Here is a 21,569-nt window from a genome sequence, read left to right on the forward strand (position 1 = left end):
TTTTATCTTTCTGTAGGACATTTAGAAGTTCAGGAGGGATTATCCAATGGAAGGACTTTGATTCCTTAACTCAGATAATTTGTAACTGTTCCCTTTAACCAGTCTCAGCTTGTCCTGTGCCCAACACTTGCTCTTCCTCAATAGTAGTGATGGGCGAATTTGCGCCGTTTCGCTTCGCCGAAAAATTCGCAAATTTCGCGCGAAATTAGCGAAACGGCGAAAAATTCGCGAAACGGCGCCGGCGTCTCGTTTTTGATGCCGGCGCCCGTTTTTGACGCCGGCGCCCGTTTTCCCGACGCCGGCGCCCGTTTTTGGCGCCGGCGCCCGTTTTAGGCGGCGAATTTTTACCGCGAATTTTCGCGGGCGTTTCGCGAATTTATTCGCTCGGCGCAAATCGCGCAAATTCGCTGCGAATTCGCGCATGGCGAATAAATTCGCCCATCACTACTCAATAGCACAAGACTTTCCTCAATGTATCTCCCTGGTTCATTAGTTAATTATATATTCTGATCTGTCCTACCCCTCCCTTTTACTAAGTGCATTGGCACATTTCCTAACTATATGGTAATGAGGTTACACCCACCGCACCCCAACCTCTGCAAGTAGAACAGGTTCCCCCAGTTTCCAACCGAAAGTAAATGATCAATTTCATATCCAGCTCCTCGGGATCTGGGCACCATCACATCTGCTCCCAGTGGGCCAGGAAGGGGCACATTAGGTAAGTGGGGTAAATCCAAGTCTTGTTTATTATTAGAGATGTGTTACAGATGGTACTTACCTGTCTGACCCACCAGGGCCCCACAACTCCCCCTGCTTCATTCTACTCATTCCTGTCTGTATAAACTATAGCACTTCTATATCTCCAAATGATTATCACTCACCAATGTGATTTCACCCTGAGACAACTTCTTCTTCATTGAAATTGAATAGGAATTATTTTATCATTGTGGCTGTACAAGTGCATGTTGGGCACAGACAATTTATTTATCCCAATCTCTCTGTCTGTGTCAGTTACACACTCACTTCTGCCCCATCCTCTGCCCCAATCCTCTGTCTCAATCCTCATTTATCTCTCTATTTCGTCCTTTTTCACTGTGTCAGTTCCAGAGGTACATTTATTAGGTGTAGAAAACTAATACAATCAGTCAGGACTCAGTTATGGGCCCCAGTGCAGTGGACAAATTAGCAGCCCCACAACTAGGATTTCCAGCTTTCCTGTAAAGCAAAACCTCAATTTTACATCCAGATTTAGATATGACTATGAAGATTTTCATTCCTCCAGGTTATGGTATATCTAGTATAAGTCAATCTAAAAACAACTGGACTTGCTGAGTAATCAATGAAGACGTTTCACTACTCATCCGAGCAGCTTCTTCGGTACAACTGAGGTGTTGATTGTGTGTAGTTAATGTGATAGGATTATCCAATGTGTCATGTGACTCAGATGTCATTGAATTAATTTAAAGGCAATTTCCCTGAATTGAAACCATTTTTTTCGGGTGCCCTAAAAAACATAAAATTGGGGTTCTACTGTAGTTTTTTACCTGCTCACTGGTCAGAGGTGCGAATTGGTGATGTCATGGATCACAGATGTCACAGGGTGAGGAATGGGAGGTTCTATGACATCAGGGAAGGGGAGCATCAGGGAATGAAAACTGTGGGAAAGGGACTGGAAGCTTTACCAGCTATGAACAGTAAATAATGGCCACCCACAGCTAAACCAGCAGTTGTAAATCACCCCTAAACTTTTATACCATATCTAATAACATGGGTATATTACTGCTGCTCCCTGATCCCTTAAAACTAATAGGAGAGCAGAGAGGGCACAGAGGATGGGATCAAATATAGAAAAAAGACAGACAACAGAGGTGGATCCCCTGTAGTCATCTTACTGGAAAACCCTTAAAGGAGAACTAAACCCCTCACAGCCAAAAGTCCCCGCTGGCCCCCTCCCCCCTGCACAATGTTACACCAGAATTGTGTCCCCTCTAGAAATACTGACTCCACATGTAGAACTGCACAATGTAATACAGGGGCGTCATGTTCATCAGCCTTAGCTTCGTTGTTAAGTGAGCAGCGACATGTCCCTATGTGGCACATTCGTAGTTGGAGCTGGAAAGCTCAGTAAATCACCAAAAGAAAGAAGAGGATCCAGAAGAAGCCGAGGCTGAACATGGCGCCCCTGTATTACATTGTGCTGTTCTACATGTGAAGTCAGTAAATTTGAATATACTCAAAAATTCGACTGGGGGGTTATTTATAAAAAAAATGGAATATCTAAAACTCGAACTAATTTTACCAACTTGAAAATTAGAATCAAATTCAACTAAACTCGATTTTGAAAAAAACCCTCAAATGTCAGTAAGGCTACTAACATGTCGAAATTGTTCCCTGGGCGTCTTCCATTGACTTATACATGAACTCGGCAGGTTTTAGGTGGCAAATAGTCAAATTTGAGTTCTTAAAGGGCCAGAGTGATAAATATCAAAATTCGAATTAAAACTCGAATAGAGTTTGGATAATTCAATAGAGTTTTGACCATTAAAAAATTGTAATTAAAAATTTCAATTCGACCCTAAATAAATCTGCCCCTTAAAGAAGTAGTACTTGATTATCTACATAAATTGACTGTACCAATGTATCTGTTCCCTTCTGGGCAGCCTGAGAAGATGTGGGTTCCTTTAACAGCCTGGTACAAAGTAAAGAAGAGACACTTGCTGTATTTATAATGAGATTGAATGCAGATCTCTCTGTTTTACCAGAACACATAAATCAGAACCATAAACAAGCACAAATAAAGTAATAGAGTTATTAACCATTTATTAACACCTGTGGTGCAGCAGATATAAGTGAGAGTTCAGGTTTCTGGGGACACTTTATGTTGGTGCCACTTATCTACAGTTCTTGGTGTTGCCTCCATGTAATCCAGTACATGTGTAATCCATTCATGTGTATCTATATACTGTATCCCAGAGAGTGCAGTTTCTAGTAGTTAGTCCTGGCTCTCCTTTTAGGTAGAACTGGACCAGTAACTAAGCCGGAGTGATGGACCCTAACGGGCGCTGTACCCTGGGGTGTAACCTACTCTGATCAGAGAAGGGGCCTCACTAATGAACCTTCTGCTTCTTATTATACAATTCCCTGAGTCCATAACTGGGCCCTAGATCTGCAACAGCTACAGTGAGGCCTATTGGAACAGGAACCTGAGGGGCCTAAATCATACCTCTCAACTGACCCGCTTTCTGTGGGACAGTCCCACTTTTGACAGCTCAACCTGCAGTCCCGCATTTGTACTGGAAAGTCCTGACTTCTTTGCACTAAATGGGAAAGTCCCTATTTCTCTGCACTGAACAGCCAAAAAAGATACAATATTTTTAACTTAAATGGCTCTTGGCAGAGAGCCCAGAGTAGGTACTTAAGATACATTTGTAATAGTTTTGTCCATTGAGAGAAGTTAAACTCATGGCTTAAAGGGCAATTCACCGACATTAGTAAAACTGTAATAAAACATATAAACTAAAGAAATTTGTTCAAATTTTTATAAACTGGCAAATTTTGTAAAATGGGCATGGTAATTAGGGGGTGTGGCTGCAAAAAGGGGCATGGCCAAAATATTTTTGTCCCTCTTTCCATTTCCAAAATGTTGGGAATTTTGCTAAATTGCAAAGAGAGTGAGTTCCTTCCCTACATACACACTATGTAGAATTGGCAGTTGCTGTAGCCCCTCCTGCACTTTACCAACTTTATATCCCAGGGGACTCGGTCTCCCTGCTACTGCCAGATCTGTGCCTGCCACTTTCCCAGCATCCCTCACACAGTCACATGACATCAGCCTTACTGTTTCCAGATTGTCTAACACTGCTGTCTGCAGGCTGGAGGTGCATATTCCTCATTTGTCTGCCTATTACATTACTAAACTGAAATATAATATAAGACAGGCATTGAACAGGAGGCTCTAAATAAAATGCAGCATAATAGTTTAGTTATAAATCCTCTTGATAAAACATGTGGGAACCTAGTTATGAACAGGGATAGATATATGAACTAAATCTCTGTACCCGATCCTGTAGCCAGTTTCCTATCCATGTGCAAACGACTTCATTAAGCCCAACAGACCTTAGTTTAGAAAGCAGTCGTTTGTGGGGCACAGTATCAAACGCTTTGGCAAAATCCAAATAGATCTACTGCCCCCCCCCACTGTCCAGAATCTTACTTACCTCATCATAAATAGCAATCAAATTTGTCTGACATGACCTATCCTTCATAAAGCCATGCTGATTGTTGCTCATATTGCCATTCATTAGGACAACATAACAATAATTTGTCCACCACAGATGTCAAATTTACTGGCCTATAATTTCCAGGCTGAGATCGTAATCCCTTTTTAAATATTGGATTGACATCAGCTTTTCTCCAATCCATAGGCACCATACCAGATGACAGTGAATCTGAGAAAATCAGAAATAGGGGCTGGTCTAAAACTGAACTAAGCTCTCTTAGAACCCGGGGGTGTATGCCATCAGGCCCTGGAGCCTTGTAGTCAGCCACTGACTACATTGAGCTGAGCCATTAGTGCAGCTATAAAGTGAGCCTGGGAATTTAGACTCCTCTATTGTATACACTGAACAAAAGAACTGATTTAGCACCTTTGCCTTTTCTGTATCTGTTACAACCATACTGGTACCATTATTTAAAGGAGCAACACTCTCAACCTGCATCTTTTTACCATTAATATACGTAAAAAACTTTTTGTGGGTTTAGTCCTAGCCTCGGCTGCATTGTGTTCCTCATTTAGTTTCTTTGCCTTCTGGATTGCTAATTTACAACTTTTATTATAGTGTTTATATTCATTAAATGCAGCTTCTGTCCTAACAGACTTGTAGTTTTTAAATGCCTTTCTCTTCTTTCCTATTAACATCTTTATTTCTATATTAAGCCACATAGGGTGATTCTTAGAGCTTCTACATTTACTCCTTAAAGGAATAAATTGAGACCAGTAATGATTAATGGTTTTTGTTGCCCCAGTATATATTTGTTTTTTGCACCAGACATTAAATGATATAACATTATGGTCACTATTACCCAGGGGTTCAATGACTTGCACATTTGCTATAAGTTCTGGCTCATTAGAGATCACTAGATCCACAATAGCATTTTTTCTGGTTGGCTCCTCAACAACCTGTGCCATAAAATTGTCATGTAACAGTTTATAAACTTGTTCCCATTAACTGATCTGGCAGTACTGTTACTCCAGTGAATATCTGGTTAATTAAAATCCCCCATTATCATTACTTTACCCAAACTAACAGCCTTTTCTATTTGCATCAGGAGCTTATTCTCGTCACTTACATTAGGGGGTCTCTAGCGACTCCTACAATTAATTTGCTGGACTCTTTACAATTGGTGAATAACTCCACCCATACGACTTCTGCCCCCTCATTTTCTAACAGAACCTCCTCCTTTATATTAGATTTAAATCCTGCCTAACATACAGACATACCCCTCCTCCTTTTCTATTGTCTGTACCTCCGAAACAAAGTATAGCCGCTGATATTTACTGCCCAGTCATGCCCAGTTAATTAAATAATTGAAAAGAAACAAAACTTTTTAAGCTTTGAAACAATTCCTTTTATTAAAATGAATAAGTGTGGGAGACTGAAAGTAGAAAAAGTAGATAAAGTACAAAGTAGAAACATTCTTCAGAAACTATTAGTATATTGTGAAAAGAGACAAATGGGGTTATGTAATAAAAGGCACTAAGTTTGCCCAAGGGCAGTGACCTATAGAAACTAATGAGCAGCATTTACTAGTCGTCACGGCAGGGTGAAGTGTAACTGTAACTTGATGCAGGGTGTAATAATTGGGTGCCAGTGGTTCTTATAACTTAACCAAGAACAAAACAATCCTCAATGGAGTGTACATAAGAGCAAACAGGATCATACTTTAACAGTGGATAGACATATACTCACAGCACCTTTGATCAGTGTTAATCCCCACAGGGAAGAGAACATGCACAGCAGCAATGAAGGTAAACCGAGTTTTCAGCCTTTTCCCTAAGTGGAACCCAGGGGAATCACTACATCCCTAAGTCTATACACTTAGTCCCTGGGATCTTAATCTCTCTGACTCTCCTCGTAGGAGCCTTAAACTGCTCAACTAGATAACCTATCTGTCACTCCTAGAGTGACCTCTTAAAGTGAGTAACCTAATCCTTACTAGGCCTGAATCATTTAAGTTCTGCAAGAGCTCTGCCTGCCTGCTCAGGTTAGAGCTAGCACAAAATGGAATCTGAGAGCATAGCTTCAAAGGGTTTTATACTTTAACACAGTGCCACCTACAGGTCACTATTGATGATTTTTCACGATTTTAGCAAGTCTGTTCCCACACCAGGGGGCAAATTCACTAAGATTCGTAGTTGCGCCAGGCGTAACTTCACCGCACTTCGCCAGGCATAGTTTCACTAGCGCTCCGCATATTCACTAAAATCCGAAGTTGCGCTCAGAGGTAGAGTAAGGTTGCGAAGTTGCGCTAGCGTTGATTCGCTAAGCGAAGCGAAGTTACGCTAGCGATGGTGAATTTGCATACGGCGCCAAATTCAAATTTCAATGGAGGAATACGTACAATCACTACAAATGCCTGGGAAACCTTCAAAACATAATGAAATAATAAAATGTTTATTTTGCCCTACACATGTGCCCACTGTATAGTTAAGTTGCCATGAGTTAGGAAATGTAGGGGGGAAGGAGGGGAGCCCCAAAATTTTTTTTCGATCTTTTTCAGCCTATCACCCATAATATAGAAAAAATGCTAGCGTTTTTTGGGACTTAGAAAAAATGTGAACTTTTTTTGAAGCAATCCCTATCTACACCAACATTAATTTTGTTATAGTATTTACTTTCAGATGGACTTTTGGACTTCCATTGGTTCTGCTGGTTCATTTTCTTGGGACAAGCACTGTGAAATAATTATATTCTGTCTATTCTTTCACTTCTGTGGTGATTATACAAATGACCTGTAGCTGTCACTGTGCTCAAGATTTATACTGTGCATACTTTCTATACAGTTTGTGGTGTTAGAGTTGCTTACTGTTGTGTAATGGCTACATGAACCTGCTAATAAAGCACTGTTATACTCTACTCATCCTTGGCTACCAAAACATAACAACTTCCACACAGTTACTCATGTGAGTCCACAGGAAGTGCACCCCTTCTCCTAGCACCCTAATTCCACTCCTGCAGGGCCATGTTGTTCATGGTTAGTTGATACTACCTGAAGAACCTTCAAACAGCCACCCCTCTTTTCCTCGTCAACACATGAACTGTATAGACTTCATACATCAAATGGAAGCAAGGGGTACCCCACCATTTCCTTAGCTCCAGTGCCAGATTTAGAGGCAAGTGTCCAGTGGTGGACTGAGGAGATTTCTTTATAGCACTTTCCATAGAGGCACACAGGTGTTGACCCCTAAAGCTGCTGCCCCATGCATAAAATAGAACGTAACAGAAGAAAATATATATTTCTACAGTAAAATATGCACTTTATAATAGCACATAAGGCTGGTAAACACAAATATAATTAGAATAATACATTTTTTATCGTAATATGTGTTGTATACCGTTTCTTCTCTTCCAGACCTAGGTCTAGGGACCAGGGGAGATGAAACCATGTATTGTATTGTAACACCTATTTGAGCCATATGGGGTTAATTCACCAGCTAGTGCACTAGAGCATGGGTTACACGTGACTCTAACACTTCAGGTTAGGACCTTCGCTATATGGAAGATTAAAGGTGTGGTGTAGTGTAACTACAACTCCCACAGGCTACTGTGCAATAACAAAAGACTTGGGCGCCAGGAGGTTCTTAATAAAACAGAACAAGGTTTATTACTGTGCACGAGGTAAGTGACATCAGGTTTGTACTCACGCAGGAGTTGAGGCAACAGCATATAGAGACGTCACACAGATCTGCAGGCAGCTCACCTAGAGCAGACACAGGCATTTCATGAGGAAGAGCCTCCATTAGGCATTTCTCACAGAGGAAAGGTCTCCATTAGGCATTTGCAGTATCACACACATTCCCTCCTGGAAGTTGTCAGGAAGCAGCTTGTACCCTACAGTCCCTCTTCACTGAGGTCCCTGACTGGAGGCAACACATAAAGCCTCTGGGAAGCTCCTCCCTTACTGCAAATCCTTGTTGGAGCTCAGAACTGCTCTTTCTCTCTCACCTCTCTGCCTTTCTCTCCTAGAGAGACTATGACAAGTCTGCCCTAGTATATCTGTTCCTCATTCACGGGGTTACCTGCTCCCCGACTTGGTCACATGACTTCTTCTGGCCTATTGCACTCAGTCCCCCTGAGCTCATCCAGCTGGAATCAGCATCCAGAGGAGAAAGAGGAAGTGGCCACTCCCTACACTCACTATATAGCAGTGTAGCAGGAAGTTGTCACACCTCTCCTGGCAGATCACTCCAAGTAAAAGGTGGGGCCCTAAAGCTGCAGGGCACATTAACCCCTACAGTATATTATTTATTGCAGTGACATACTGCCCTGTGTTTTGGTGTAAAGGGAGGATTAGGGAAGTGCAGGGAAAGTGGGGTCTCAGTCAACAGGATTGCATCATACTGACTGTCCACCTCCCCCAATACACAGTGAGGACATACAGGGGGCAAACATGCTGGAGGGAGGTAATGTGGCCTGCAGCAGTGAGGGATGATGGCCCAGATAAGGGGTTGGATACCCTGACATGTGCCTTTTTTTGCCTGCCCCTAGTTCCAGACCTACAGTCAACCAATTAAGGACTGGGGAAACTACTTATCTCTTATCAGCTTGCTGTAAAGAAAAATGACCTAAGTTTCTAGATCTTCATCTTTGTTTTTTTTTAAAATGTTTTTAAAAATTGTTTTACTTATTTTATTAATTGGAATATTTTGGCAAAGCCTCCTTTTCACCCTGCATACAAATTACCTTCATGGGTCTTTTCACCAAAAACCCTAGTTTATTGATTCTTTACTATGTGTGAGGGACAATTCCAAATTCAAATCATTTCTGTTGAGGTTTTCTACAAATTTGCATAGACTTTGTTCGGTTCCTTTCCATATTAGCATAATATCGTCTATGTAACACTGCCATAGGAGTAGATTCCTACCCAGTTCTAGTTTGGGGAGTAGATAACATTCTTCCCAATACCCCATATGGAGATTCGCATAGCTGGGCATGAACCTAGTTCCCATGGTGGTGGCACACATTTGGAATAATAATAAATATATAGAAAAAATATTACAGGGTTACAAATGAGAGTCAGATATGGTTTTGGCAACACACTATCTGACCAATGATGAAACTATGCCAATTTTACAAAAGGAATTTATATTAAAAAGTATAGAGTTTATCCTAGTGCATAATTTCTTCTGGTATAAGGACAAATTTCACCTGCAAAACTGCTGTAAAGATTCAATCAGACCATCTCATATAATGAACAGATTGTCAATGTATCATATCCATTGATTAATATGTCAAGTCCCAAATTCTCCAAAAATCTGTACAGTAGGACAGATCTGACCAGCTGGTGTAAAGGTACATTGTGGTTTAAATTGCCTATTTGAGGTTGTATCCTCATTTAACAAGGAGCATAAATCCTGTAAGGTTTGATTAAAAATCATATCATCTTGATTTAATACCTGTTCTGGTGTGTATGTATAATCCAATTGTATCTCTTTGTACTAAAGCAGAGGTATTGGTGGGAGAGCTACTAATTAATTGGTGTTCTATCTGAGGATTTAAATTCTTATTGACGTTGTCACCCATTTCCACATCTGAGGTATCAGTACTTGTCAATTCATGATCTGAATTAAGTTGATTTTGGAATGATCTCTCATTTTTCTGCCCTATTTGTATATGCTCCCTGTTTTAAAGTCATACAAATGTTTCTGTAATTTATCCAGCTGTTCATTCATCTTAGAGATAAAGGAAATCTTTATACTCGTGTAGCTGGAATTCTTTGATTTTGATTTTCTCTCTAAACTCATTAACCCTTGCATCCTTATATTCACAAAATATTCTTATTAATTCTATAGAGTATTTAGATAAGGCTTCTTCCCACCTTTGTTTAAAGTTGGGTTCATTGGTAATAAAGGCAGGGAATAGTCTATTTCTTAGACCCCTAGGACTAATCTTATCCTCTAAGTATTTCATATAAGTTGGATATAGACATAGTGGTAGGAACTATTTTTCTGCACAGCATATTTGGCTCACCTTGTATGTATTGAGTTCTTATAACAGGACAAGGAAATTAAATGCATGGTTCAACCACCCTCACCCATGGTAATAATTGCAACACAACTGTACCTGACCCATATTTTTTCTGACCCCCATCATATAGGATACAATCCTGTAGAGGGTTTATTGGTCTGATGTAAGATCTAGGTGGGACCGCCATGATGAAAATACTTACATGCTGAATATCCCTGATACTCTGATATCAGATAAATATACATTCTTTTTTTTATGTTTTTATCTTCATGAATTTTCCCTCATTGCAATTTTTTAATAGAGCAATTAAATGTTATGATCAGGTTGACACAATATATCAGTGGATTGAGAACTGCTTATGACATATTTGGTACTTTATTCACTATAAGCACTTTATTACTAATGAATGAATTCAATGATTTATACTAATTGATTTAAGAATCACACTAAGGAATGGTTTTCACACAATGCATTTTAATGGGAATGGGATTTATTTGAGTAACAATGAATTCACATATGAATTGAAGTGATTTCCCTTTCTCCTTTTTTTCATTTCTTGTTCTTTTTTCTTTCAGACAATGAATTTCACACTAACTAATGGATTGTGTGACACAAATAACTCTTCTGGCATTTCCTTTTTTTTGGATATTTAATAAGTGTTGATTCTGGAGTTGTCAGCACATCTATCATTTTTAGACTACCAATTGGTAGTGGTGATGTGTTAGGAGGTGTGGAAAACAGTTTGTAAAACTGATAAAAGAGCCACTGCAGTAGCCAGAGACAGATCTGTGACAGTGTGACTGTGCAGAGTAGAAAGTAAAGGAGCTGCAGTAACAATTGAGGCTGCATGTGGACTCAGCTTGGACAAGATTTGAGCTTTAGTCTTGAGGGAGAGATTTTCCTGCTTCCAGTTCAGCTGTTGGATGTGTGTTACAACTCTTGTGTGTCCCTGGTGTGAGGACAGGTGTTTCTCATGAGTCATCCATGTGGGCCTATATTAGCCTATATCCTAATGGAGAGGTACATGGGGCAGGTAGCACTACCTGGGGAATAAAGAGCTCTGGGGAATGAAGCATTTTCCTTTGAACTGAACTGTGTGTCCACCCAGAGGGGATGTAGAGACTGTGCTAGATGCTAGACAGAACTATGTTTCCCAGTGCATAAATAATATTGCATTTGCATTTTTCAAAATTGTCAATTTTATATTTAAATTTAAATTGTTTTACTGCAAACTGTGTTATTTAGTTTCCTAGTGAAATTCCCCTGAGTTTCCTCCTCATTGACCACTAGATGTGGGCACTGCACTGTAAATCCCAGTTAAATCCCTAGTATCTTTCATACACAAAGAGAATTCAGGGCTCTGGATTGCAAATGGTTAATTTTAGAGTGTACAAATAAAGGGTTACACTAACTAACCAGTCACAATAAAATGTGAAGGAATGGGGATTTATACTGGGAATATAATTACCAAGGCCTAAACATGGAGGAGTTATAACAGCAGAAGCCCTATTTGTTGCATTCAAGCTGCACAAGGGAGGATACTGAGGAAGTTTAAATGCAGGGAAATGCATTATATATTATTGGGATCACAAATAAGTGTAAAATTAGGGAAACTTAAAATCAGTGGATATAAAATTAATGTTTCCCTGTAAAATTGTTCAAGATAGATACCTACCAAAAAAAAAAATTAAAAAAAATTATATCTATCTATCTATCTATCTATCTATCTATCTATCTATCTATATATGGGTTGTTTCTATTTTATCAGCAAATTCGGTATACATTCTCATTTGTTTGTGACTCCCCCTGTAGGTGCCAAGTGGAACTGCTGAATGAGGAGCCCGGGAGGAGAAAGGGAAATATTCTGTACTGACCCATTTCAGAGACACAGAGGCAATGTGCCACAAACAGAGGAGTAAAGGCATGCTTAATGACATATTTATTTTAAGATAGAATGTTTTAGGTCCTAATTACCACCCATTTCTAGGTAACTCCAAGTCCTGTTTGGCCATGGAATTTGGACTCTCCCACATAAACAGGGACTATACAGAATTTACAGGAGGGGACAGAGAAAGAAACTGCTGCAGAAGCAACACAAAACAGACAAAGAGGAGCTGCCACTCAAGAGAAGAGATGGATGAAGAAGCCCAGAGGAAGCAGGAGGATAAGAGAGAAGTTCAACAAGATCAGATCCAGCAGCTGGAGGACAAGCTTCACCAACTGGATCTGAGGATGAATAACTCTGAGGAACTGTGTAACATGTGTGATACATTGGGTTCCTTACTGGCACAGGAATCACATGGAGCTGCACTGTGTGGGGCTGAGGGGGCAGATAATGAGGGGGGCACAGATGGGATAATGGCCCCTGGTTTGGCTCATATTGTGCTGGGTATAAGGAGACTGATCTATGGGCAGGAGGCTACAAACCTGTTGCTGGATATAAACACGGCTCATAATAATGTATTTGTATCAGGGGACAGGAAATCTGCTTCCTACTCACTAACAGAACTACATTACCCACAATCCCCAGAGAGATTTCAATGGGAGCCTCAGACTTTAAGCAGCAGGAGTTTCCCCTCAGGGCGACATTACTGGGAAGTGGAGGGCAGTAAAACAGGAGGCTGGGGGGTAGGGGTGGCCTATCCCAGTATAGAGAGGAGAGGGAATCAGTCTGGTTTTGGGAATAATAACAAGTCATGGGGTTTGTTTAGATGGGCATATAATAGTTATTCAGTGGAACATGACAGTGAATGGACAGATTTATCCCACGTCCCTTCTTGCAGAAGAATTGGGATCTGGTTGGACTATGAGGCTGGACGTCTGTCCTTTTATGAGCTGAGTGAGCCAATCAGACACTTACACACCTTCACTGTCACATTCACTGAGCCCCTTCATGCTGCTTTCTGGGTATTTGGGGAAGGTGCCTGGGTGAGAATCATTAGAGAGAGAAAAAAAGGAGATGAAGTACTAACACTAGATGGAAAGACAGATAGACAGATAGGAGAAAGTGAGGATCTGACCCCAGGCAGAGAGTTGGAGCCAGAGAGTCAGATGCAGGAGGAGGATGTTGTGTCTCATATAATCCACAAGGGGGAGACAGAGAGGGAAGAGTTGGTCGGGCAGATCCTGGACATGGAGGAGATGTGTAACATGTGTGATACATTGTGTTCCTTACTGGCACAGGAATCACATGGAGCTGCACTGTGTGGGGCTGAGGGGGCAGATAATGAGGGGGGCACAGATGGGATAATGGCCCCTGGATTGGCTCATATTGTGCTGGGTAAAAGAAGGCGGATCATTGGACAGGAGGCTACAGACCTGTTACTGGATATAAACACGGCTGGGAATTATGTATCTGTATCAGGAGACAGGAAATCTACAGAATACTCAGAAATTTACCAATTTTACCCACAATCTCCAGAGAGTTTTCAGGATAAGCCCCAGGCTTTAGGCAGCAGGAGTTTCTCCTCAGGGCGACATTACTGGGAAGTGGAGGTCAGTGAATCAGGGGAGTGGGGGGTAGGGGTGGCCTATCCCAGTATAGAGAGGAGAGGGAGACAGTCCTGGTTTGGGAATAATAACAAGTCCTGGTGTTTGTACAAGTTGGATGATGATACATATTCAGTGGCACATGACAGTGAATGGACAAAGTTATCCCACATCCCTTCCTGCAGGAGAATCAGGATCTGGTTGGACTATGAGGCCGGACGTCTGTCCTTTTATGAGCTGAGTGAGCCAATCAGACACTTACACACCTTCACTGTCACATTCACTGAGCCCCTTCATGCTGCATTCTGGGTAGGGTGGGAAGGTGCCTGGGTGAGAATCATTAGAAAGTAATTTATCTGGGGGGATAAAGGGAAATTATTATTATTATTATTATTAACATGTATTTATTTAGCGCCAATATATTTCATAGCACTGTAAAGTAAATGTGTTTATACAACTAAATCCCATGAATTATATACATAGAACATATGGAGTTACATACATCACAATCAATACTGGTACAAAAGGTAAGGAAGGCCCTGTGCAGAAAGAGCTTACACTCTAAAGGGAAGGGAATAATACACAAGGTGTGGGAGTGGGCAAGATCTCGATTAAGTGGGTGAGAAATGTGGTACTGTATGAGGTGTTGCATTTGGTAGTTAAGCAGAGTGAGGGGAGGATTCTCTAAATGAGTAAGTTTTAAGAGATTTCCTAAAAGCAGAAAGTTTGGGAGAAAGTCTACAGACCATGGGAGAGAGTTCCAGAGGAGGGGTGCAGCCCTTGCAAAGTCTTGAATGTGAGCATGTGAGGAGGTAATGAGAGAACAGTTGAGGAGCAGGTCAGTAGAGGAGCGTAGTAAGCGGTTGGGTGAGTATATAGAGATGAGTTCAGAGATGTAGGGTGAGGCAGAGTTATGAAGTGCTTTGAAAGTCAGTGTCATTAATTTGAATTTGATTCTGAAAGGTAACGGAAGCCAGTGCAGGGATTGACAGAATGGCGAGGCAGAGGAGGAATGGTTGCTGAGGTGTATGAGCCTCGCAGCAGTGTTCATTATGGACTGGAGAGCTGACAGTCTCTGGAGGTGAAAGCCAATTAAAAGAGAGTTACAGTAGTCTAGACATGATATGATGAGAGAGTGAATAAGAAATTTGGCAGCATCTTGGGTGATAAATGATCATATTTTGGATATGTTCCTTAGGTGGAAGTGACATGATTTAATAAGTGACTGGATGGAGTGAATGACAGGGCAGAATCTAGGATAACCCCAAGGCACCGGGCCTGGGGAGAGGGGGTGATAGTGGAATTGTTAACTATGATGGATACTTCTGGGATGTTACTGGTGTTAGTTGGAGGAAAGAGAACCATTTCAGTTTTAGAGAGGTTTAATTTAAGGTAGCGTTGTGACATCCAGGTAGAGATAGCGGACAGGCAGGAGGAGACGCGAGTTAGGAGTTCTGGGTTGAGATCAGGAGATGAGAGATAGATCTGAGTATCATCAGCATAGAGTTGGTATGTCCTTTTTATCTGACAATTTTTTGTTGTTTGGGAGAATGAGCCCCTATAACTTGTAATAAATAATAACAGATGAAAGAGTGCACAGTGGGGTCATTTATAAACATAACATAACACAGCACATATTCATTGACATATGGTTTTACACATTTTCCCCTAAACACATAACTATTAAGTTATTCTGCCTATATATTCTGTTTTTGTGAATCTCAGTTAGGTAATTTATATTTATAGATGGCTCACAAATGAGATGGGTGATTGCCCACCATGTAAATATAATGTTGATAGTAAGTTTGTAATAGAAAATCACAGTTTGTAATACCACTTAAAGGGGATGTAAACCTAGCCATAATAGCATCCCACAGCGCCCCCTAGTTTTCTATTAAAGTTGCTGAAAACTGTAATTCTGGAAGTAAGAAAATTCACCAATGAGAATTCTACTGACCAAAAACTTAATTACAGATGCAAGAGAATTGGCCAATGAGAATACTGATTCCCAGCACCATGCCAGGCATCTTGCTCTTATCTTATATACACAGAGAATTATGGTAAATTTTTATTTCATTGTATGACACTGGAATGAGACATGGGGATAAAGTATTCAACAAACAAGGTAAAGTTGTGCTCACCACTAATTTTTACAAATCATTAAATGGGGGTGCAATGAGGCTGTTACCACAAAATTCATACAGACAAATACAAAAGGTCCTCTGCACTCAACCCATTATTAATATTTAACAATTTAGGACATTGAGACATTTTGTACCTTAAGCTACTAATGACTTACCCTTTAAACAAAATAGAGATTGTTTATCCATATATTGCAATATATTTAAGATGGCCAACTACTACCAAGTCATCCCTGGTATGGCCAGTGTATTGGCCAATTCTATACTCAAACTCACTCCTGGTCTGGCCAGTCCTACACTCACATTCACACCTGGTCTGGCCAGTCCTACACTCACTCTCACCCCTGGTCTGGCCAGTCCTACACTCACATTCTCACCTGGTCTGGCCAGTCCTACACTCACTCTCACCCCTGGTCTGGCCAGTCCTACACTCACATTCTCACCTGGTCTGGCCAGTCCTACACTCACTCTCACCCCTGGTCTGGCCAGTCCTACACTCATATTCACTCCTGGTTTGGCTAGTCTTACACTCACACTCACCCTGGTCTGGCCAGTCCTACACTCACATTCATTCCTGGTCTGGCTAGTCTTACACTCACACTCACCCCTGGTCTGGCTAGTCCTACACTCACCCCTGGTCTGGCCATTCCTACACTCACACTCACCCCTGGTCTGGCCAGTCCTAGACACAATCTCATCCTTGGTCTGGCCAGTCCTATGCTCAATTTTCATTGGATTCATCTATTGCTTTATTATGTATTTTACATTGGGACTAAGTTTTACCTGCAACTTACTTGCTGTTTTCAAGTTTAAAACTAACAAATGTGGTTGCCCTTGTATTGGCCACCAGTGGGATCACCTGACTATAGCTGGGAAGGGTGGGAGCTACAACATGGGGATAAAGGACTGACTTGTTCAGTGCTGGGAAACTGGCCTTACTGTTTCCAACTCCAGTTGCAGGAACAAAGAACATGGAGCCAGATTGAGGATTTGGGAAAAGTTTTATTGTACAATATTGCATTAAGAATACAACCCTGATATTACTGGACTACAGCTTCCAGCATGCTTCAACCTTCATTATATGTTATATTATTCTGGGATTTGTAGTCTAGCAGCAATTAAGTAAAGTTTGGTTGAGTAGTGCAGTGGACATAATAATAAAAGGGACATAATAAACATAATAAAGTACTGGGAATCACCATTCTTATTGGTTAATTCTTATGCAACTATTAAAAAGTTTTTCTTCAACATCTACAGAGCACTAAGGGATGAAGGAAATGTTCCATGGAGGGATTCCCAGGAATAATACTGAGCAGATCCATCCAGTGTAACAGATTGTAGCATAGTAATTGGTGGAGCTCACCCTGATTGGCAAATCCCCTCTGGTCGCTGCTCCTGTGAGATCCTGGCACCTTCTCAACTGGCTTGTACTGTGTAACATCTACCTGACATTAGCGAGCGCTGATCCAAGGGGGAAGACGTTTATAATATTAATACGGCTTTTATTGAAGCACACAAATATAATTTACAGCAGTGGGGTGCAAACGAATGCGTTCCGTGCCTGTATATCAGCATTCCTCAAACTCTGAGGAAGTGCGAGATACGAGATACTCCAACTGACAGATGGAGTCGTGACGGTTTGCACCTCAATGGAAGTGGGTCCACTGTGCTAGGGGAAAGAATGTCTAAGAGGTTGGAGGAGTGTTTAAACTAGGCAAGGGGGGGTGGGTGAGATAAAGAATTATGGGGAAGCTAGGGTAGACGGGGCAGTGGGGTTAGTAAGGGGTCATGGGGGAGGAGTGAGGGGGGCATACAGTTTACCAGCTAAGGAGGTCCCTCTGTTACAAGGAAAACAGAATAATACTAACTTAACATATAATTCTCCACTAAGTAATGCACATTTCAAAAGTAAAAGTAGTAACCTCCACTGTATGCTGCAAATGCACGGAGTTTGTCAGGTAAAATGGGAGACCTGGAATTAATTGCTCTAAACATTATGATATAATTGGTATCACTGAGACCTGGTGGGATGAAACATGTGACTGGATTGTGAATTTAAATGGTTACACCCTTTTTAGGAGGGACAGAGGGATTAAATGTATGTATGAATGTAAAGCCTGAATTAACACAAAAGGTAACAAAAAGAATTATCATTGGTGTATGTTATAAAGCACCTGGTATAAGTGTCGAGTATGAAGCCCAGCTACTCTTGCAAATACAAGCGGCTTCACAGCTGGGTCAAGTTGTTACTATGGGTGACTTCAATTATCCAGACATTGACTGGGGTAATGGGGTTGCTAAGACAGAAAAAGCTAGTAGGTTTGTAAATATGCTGAATGACAACTTTTTATTCCAGCTCGTTCAAGAACCTACTAGGAATAACTCTCTTTTGTACCTGTAATAACTAATAATACTGAACTCATCTCTAACATTTGTGTGGGTGAGGGGCATTTAGGGAATAGTGATCATAACATGGTCTCCTTTGAGATTCTGTTGCAGAAGCAATTCTATAAGGGAGTAACTAAAACACTACATTTCAGACGTGCAAACTGTGACAGTATAAGGGCATCTCTGCAACATATTAAGTGGGAAATGCTTTTCACAGGGTTAAACACAGAACAAAAATGGGAAGTCTTTAAAATGCTGCTTAATAAATCTACTTGTCAGTATATTCCACTTGTAAGCAAGGAACGTTGTTGCAAAGCAAAACCTTTTTGGTTCAATAGAAGCGTTGGTGTTGAGGTGGGTAAGAAAAGACCTGCTTTTAAGGCTTTCAAGTTAGCTGGTACAGCCGAATCATTTATAAGGTACAAGGAGGCCAATAAATCATGCAAAGAAGCTATAAGGCAAGCTAAAATTGCTATAGAAAAGGATATTACAGCAAGCAGTAAAAAGAATCCAAAATTATTTCTTAAATATGTTAATAGTAAAAAAAATGAAGCAGGAAGGGTTGGGACTCTTAATATCAGAGTGGGGTTAGCAGGTTGATGAGAACATAAAAAAGCGAGAGATTCTGAACTCATATTTTTTATCTGTCTACACAAATGAGGAACCAGTTAATGAAGGTTTCCTTCTATATGAATATGTAACCAGTATATGCAGTGTTCTGAATGCGTTGAATGAGCTTACTGCTATGCACGGTGGGCCCTGGTGCACATGCCCCAGACCTTCAGCAAAGACACCAGGAAACATCAAAGGAGGAAAAGAAATAAAGGGAAAGAAGGATGACCATTAAACATAGCAGGAGATGTCAAAGTCAAAATTTAGACCAAGAGACTGGTGAAGAAGCCGCCTGAGGCAGCTCCTCAAAATGCCTCCTCCCCTCGCCGCATACCCATTGATAATCAGGCATCTGAGGCAGGAACACTAGTGCGGAGAGCGTAATTGTGCACTCTCGCACTAGTAACGAATTTCCGGTTTCAAAACCATAAATTCTGCTCTTAAAAGTACAGGAGTGACTTTTTGCCACCCCTGGAAATGCATCTTGTGCTGCCACCTGAAGCGAGCGCCTCAGCTCCCCTCATTGGCCGATGCCCCTGCCTCTTCCTCATAAAACAATAGGACTTCCTCTTTCTTGAGCGTTACAGGCATAGATAGAGTAGTTCCCAATATAAGGGGTGGATTTGTCTAAGTTGGGAAACTGGGCAGCAAACTGGAAAATGTGGTTCAATGTTGATAAATGCAGGTTATGCACTTTGGCAAAAATAATATAAATGCAAGTTATACACTAAATGGCAGTGTGTTGGGAGTTTCCTTAAATGAGAAGGATCTTGGGGTCTTTGTAGATAACAAGTTGTCTAATTCTGGGCAGTGTCATTCTGTGGCTACTAAAGCAAATAAAGTTCTTGTATAAAAAAGGGCATTAACTCAAGGGATGAAACATAATTGTGTCTCTTTATAGGTCCCTGGTGAGGCCTCATCTGGAGTATGGGGGCAGTTTTGGACTCCAGTCCTTAAGAGGGATATAAATGAGCTGGAGAGAGTGCAGAGACTAAGTGCAACTAAACTGGTTAGAGGGAGGGAAGAGTTAAATTATGAGGGGAGACTGACAAGGTTGGGGTTGTTTTCTCTGGGGGAAAAAAGGCGCTTGTGAGGGGACATGATTAGACTTTACAAGTACATTAGAGGACATTATAGACAAATAGCAGGGGACCTTTTTACCCATAAAGAGAATCACGTACCAGAGGCCTCCCCTTCAGACTAGAGGAAAAGAAGTTTCATTTAAAGGAACAGAGTAGGGGGTTCATCACAGTGAGGACAGTGAGGTTGGGGAATGCACTGCCGGGTGATGATTCAGTTAATGACTATAAGAGGGACTTGGATGATTTCTTGGACAGACATAATACAAAGGCTATTGTGATACTAAACTCTATAGTTAGTATAGATATGGGTATATATCATTTATGTGACAGTAGGGAGGGGTGTGTGTATGGGGCTGGGTTTTCATTTGGAGGGGTTGGACTTGATGGACTTTGTCTTTTTTCAACCCAATTTAACTATGTAACTATGGTGTGAAAGTCTCTTCCTCTTAGTAATTTTTTATTTTTTATTTACAGTGTATTTTGGTGAAAAACAATATAGTCTATGGAGCAAATAAGCATTTAAAGCACAAAATGCATTTTAAATCTTACTTTTAAGGTTAGTTATTCATGGTATTCAAAGGATTTAAGGGTCTTTTTTGTGAGGTGCACACGTGTCTAAAATATATATATTATTTATATTTATATTTAAGTATGCATCTTTTCACAAACTGTTTCTGCATGATGTTGTATGGAAACAGTCTGTGAATTGAACAAATCTTGCTTTTTTACAACTATGTGACGTAATTTAGAAAAGAAGATGAGGAGCTACTGGGGCATCTTTGGAGACACAGATCTTTACTGCTAAAGGGCTGTAGTAACACAACACATCATGTACAACATTTCTACCTACTTCTTTAGTTAGGCTTTACTTCTCCTTTAATGTCTGACTGTGATTTAGTTGGATACTTTTATATGGATTTATTTAATTTCACATTCTATTTCTTTTTGAATCTTGGTTGCAATTAATCTATTAATAGAAATCATAACTTTTTCGAAGTATTCTTTTTTTTTAATTTTTTTTTACTATTTTTGCACATTTATGATCTTTTTTTTTCATTCTCTAAGAGATAGTGGTTATCGTTTATAGTCATGGGTAATGACTCCTGTATGTTGTTCTGCCAGTTTAAAAGAGAAAAAAATATAACAGGGCTCATTAAGTGACAAGATGTTTAATAGAGCGTCACGTTGGAATACTGAAATCTGAATTGCAGTGTTTGGATATAGCGGGTGGATCCCTACTGTATTCTCCAGAGGAAATATGTCTGATAACAGTGGCATATGTTGTTCTTCATAATATAATTATTAAATGCTGCCGAGCAGAACCATTTGTCATTGATAAAGAAGCAGAAAATAGGGATCCTGAGACTAAGAGGTAGATCAGCTAAAACATTGACAATTAACAGAGCATTGACTGAAACCTTCTTTTAAGTGTTCCTCACTGCTCTAGTACAATTATATATAAATATTCACATCAACGTTCTTCTATACTTTATTGTATTTCAATTTGCTCCAAGTGCAGAGTAAGTTTTAATATGAGGCAGGTAGAGTCAGACTGTGCATGGAATATACAGGTAGGTACAGGTTGCCATGGTGATGTAGGTCTTTAATTC

The 21,569-nt window shown here is 40.6% G+C and overlaps 1 protein-coding gene across 1 annotated transcript; it reads left to right on the top strand.

Moving 5' to 3' along the window:
- Nucleotides 1-617: 617 nt before the first annotated feature.
- On the top strand, nucleotides 618-14,224 carry LOC108704647 (tripartite motif-containing protein 5). The gene is made up of 2 exons (XM_041565692.1): nucleotides 618-718; nucleotides 12,060-14,224. Exon 2 carries the CDS (start codon nucleotides 12,258-12,260, stop codon nucleotides 14,085-14,087), a length of 1,830 nt encoding a protein of 609 aa, XP_041421626.1. The 5' UTR covers nucleotides 618-718; nucleotides 12,060-12,257; the 3' UTR covers nucleotides 14,088-14,224.
- The last annotated feature ends 7,345 nt before the right edge of the window (nucleotides 14,225-21,569 follow it).

This window comes from Xenopus laevis, chromosome 6L (genome assembly GCF_017654675.1).
Source record: "Xenopus laevis strain J_2021 chromosome 6L, Xenopus_laevis_v10.1, whole genome shotgun sequence".
In the NCBI taxonomy this organism is placed as follows: Eukaryota; Metazoa; Chordata; class Amphibia; order Anura; family Pipidae; genus Xenopus; species Xenopus laevis.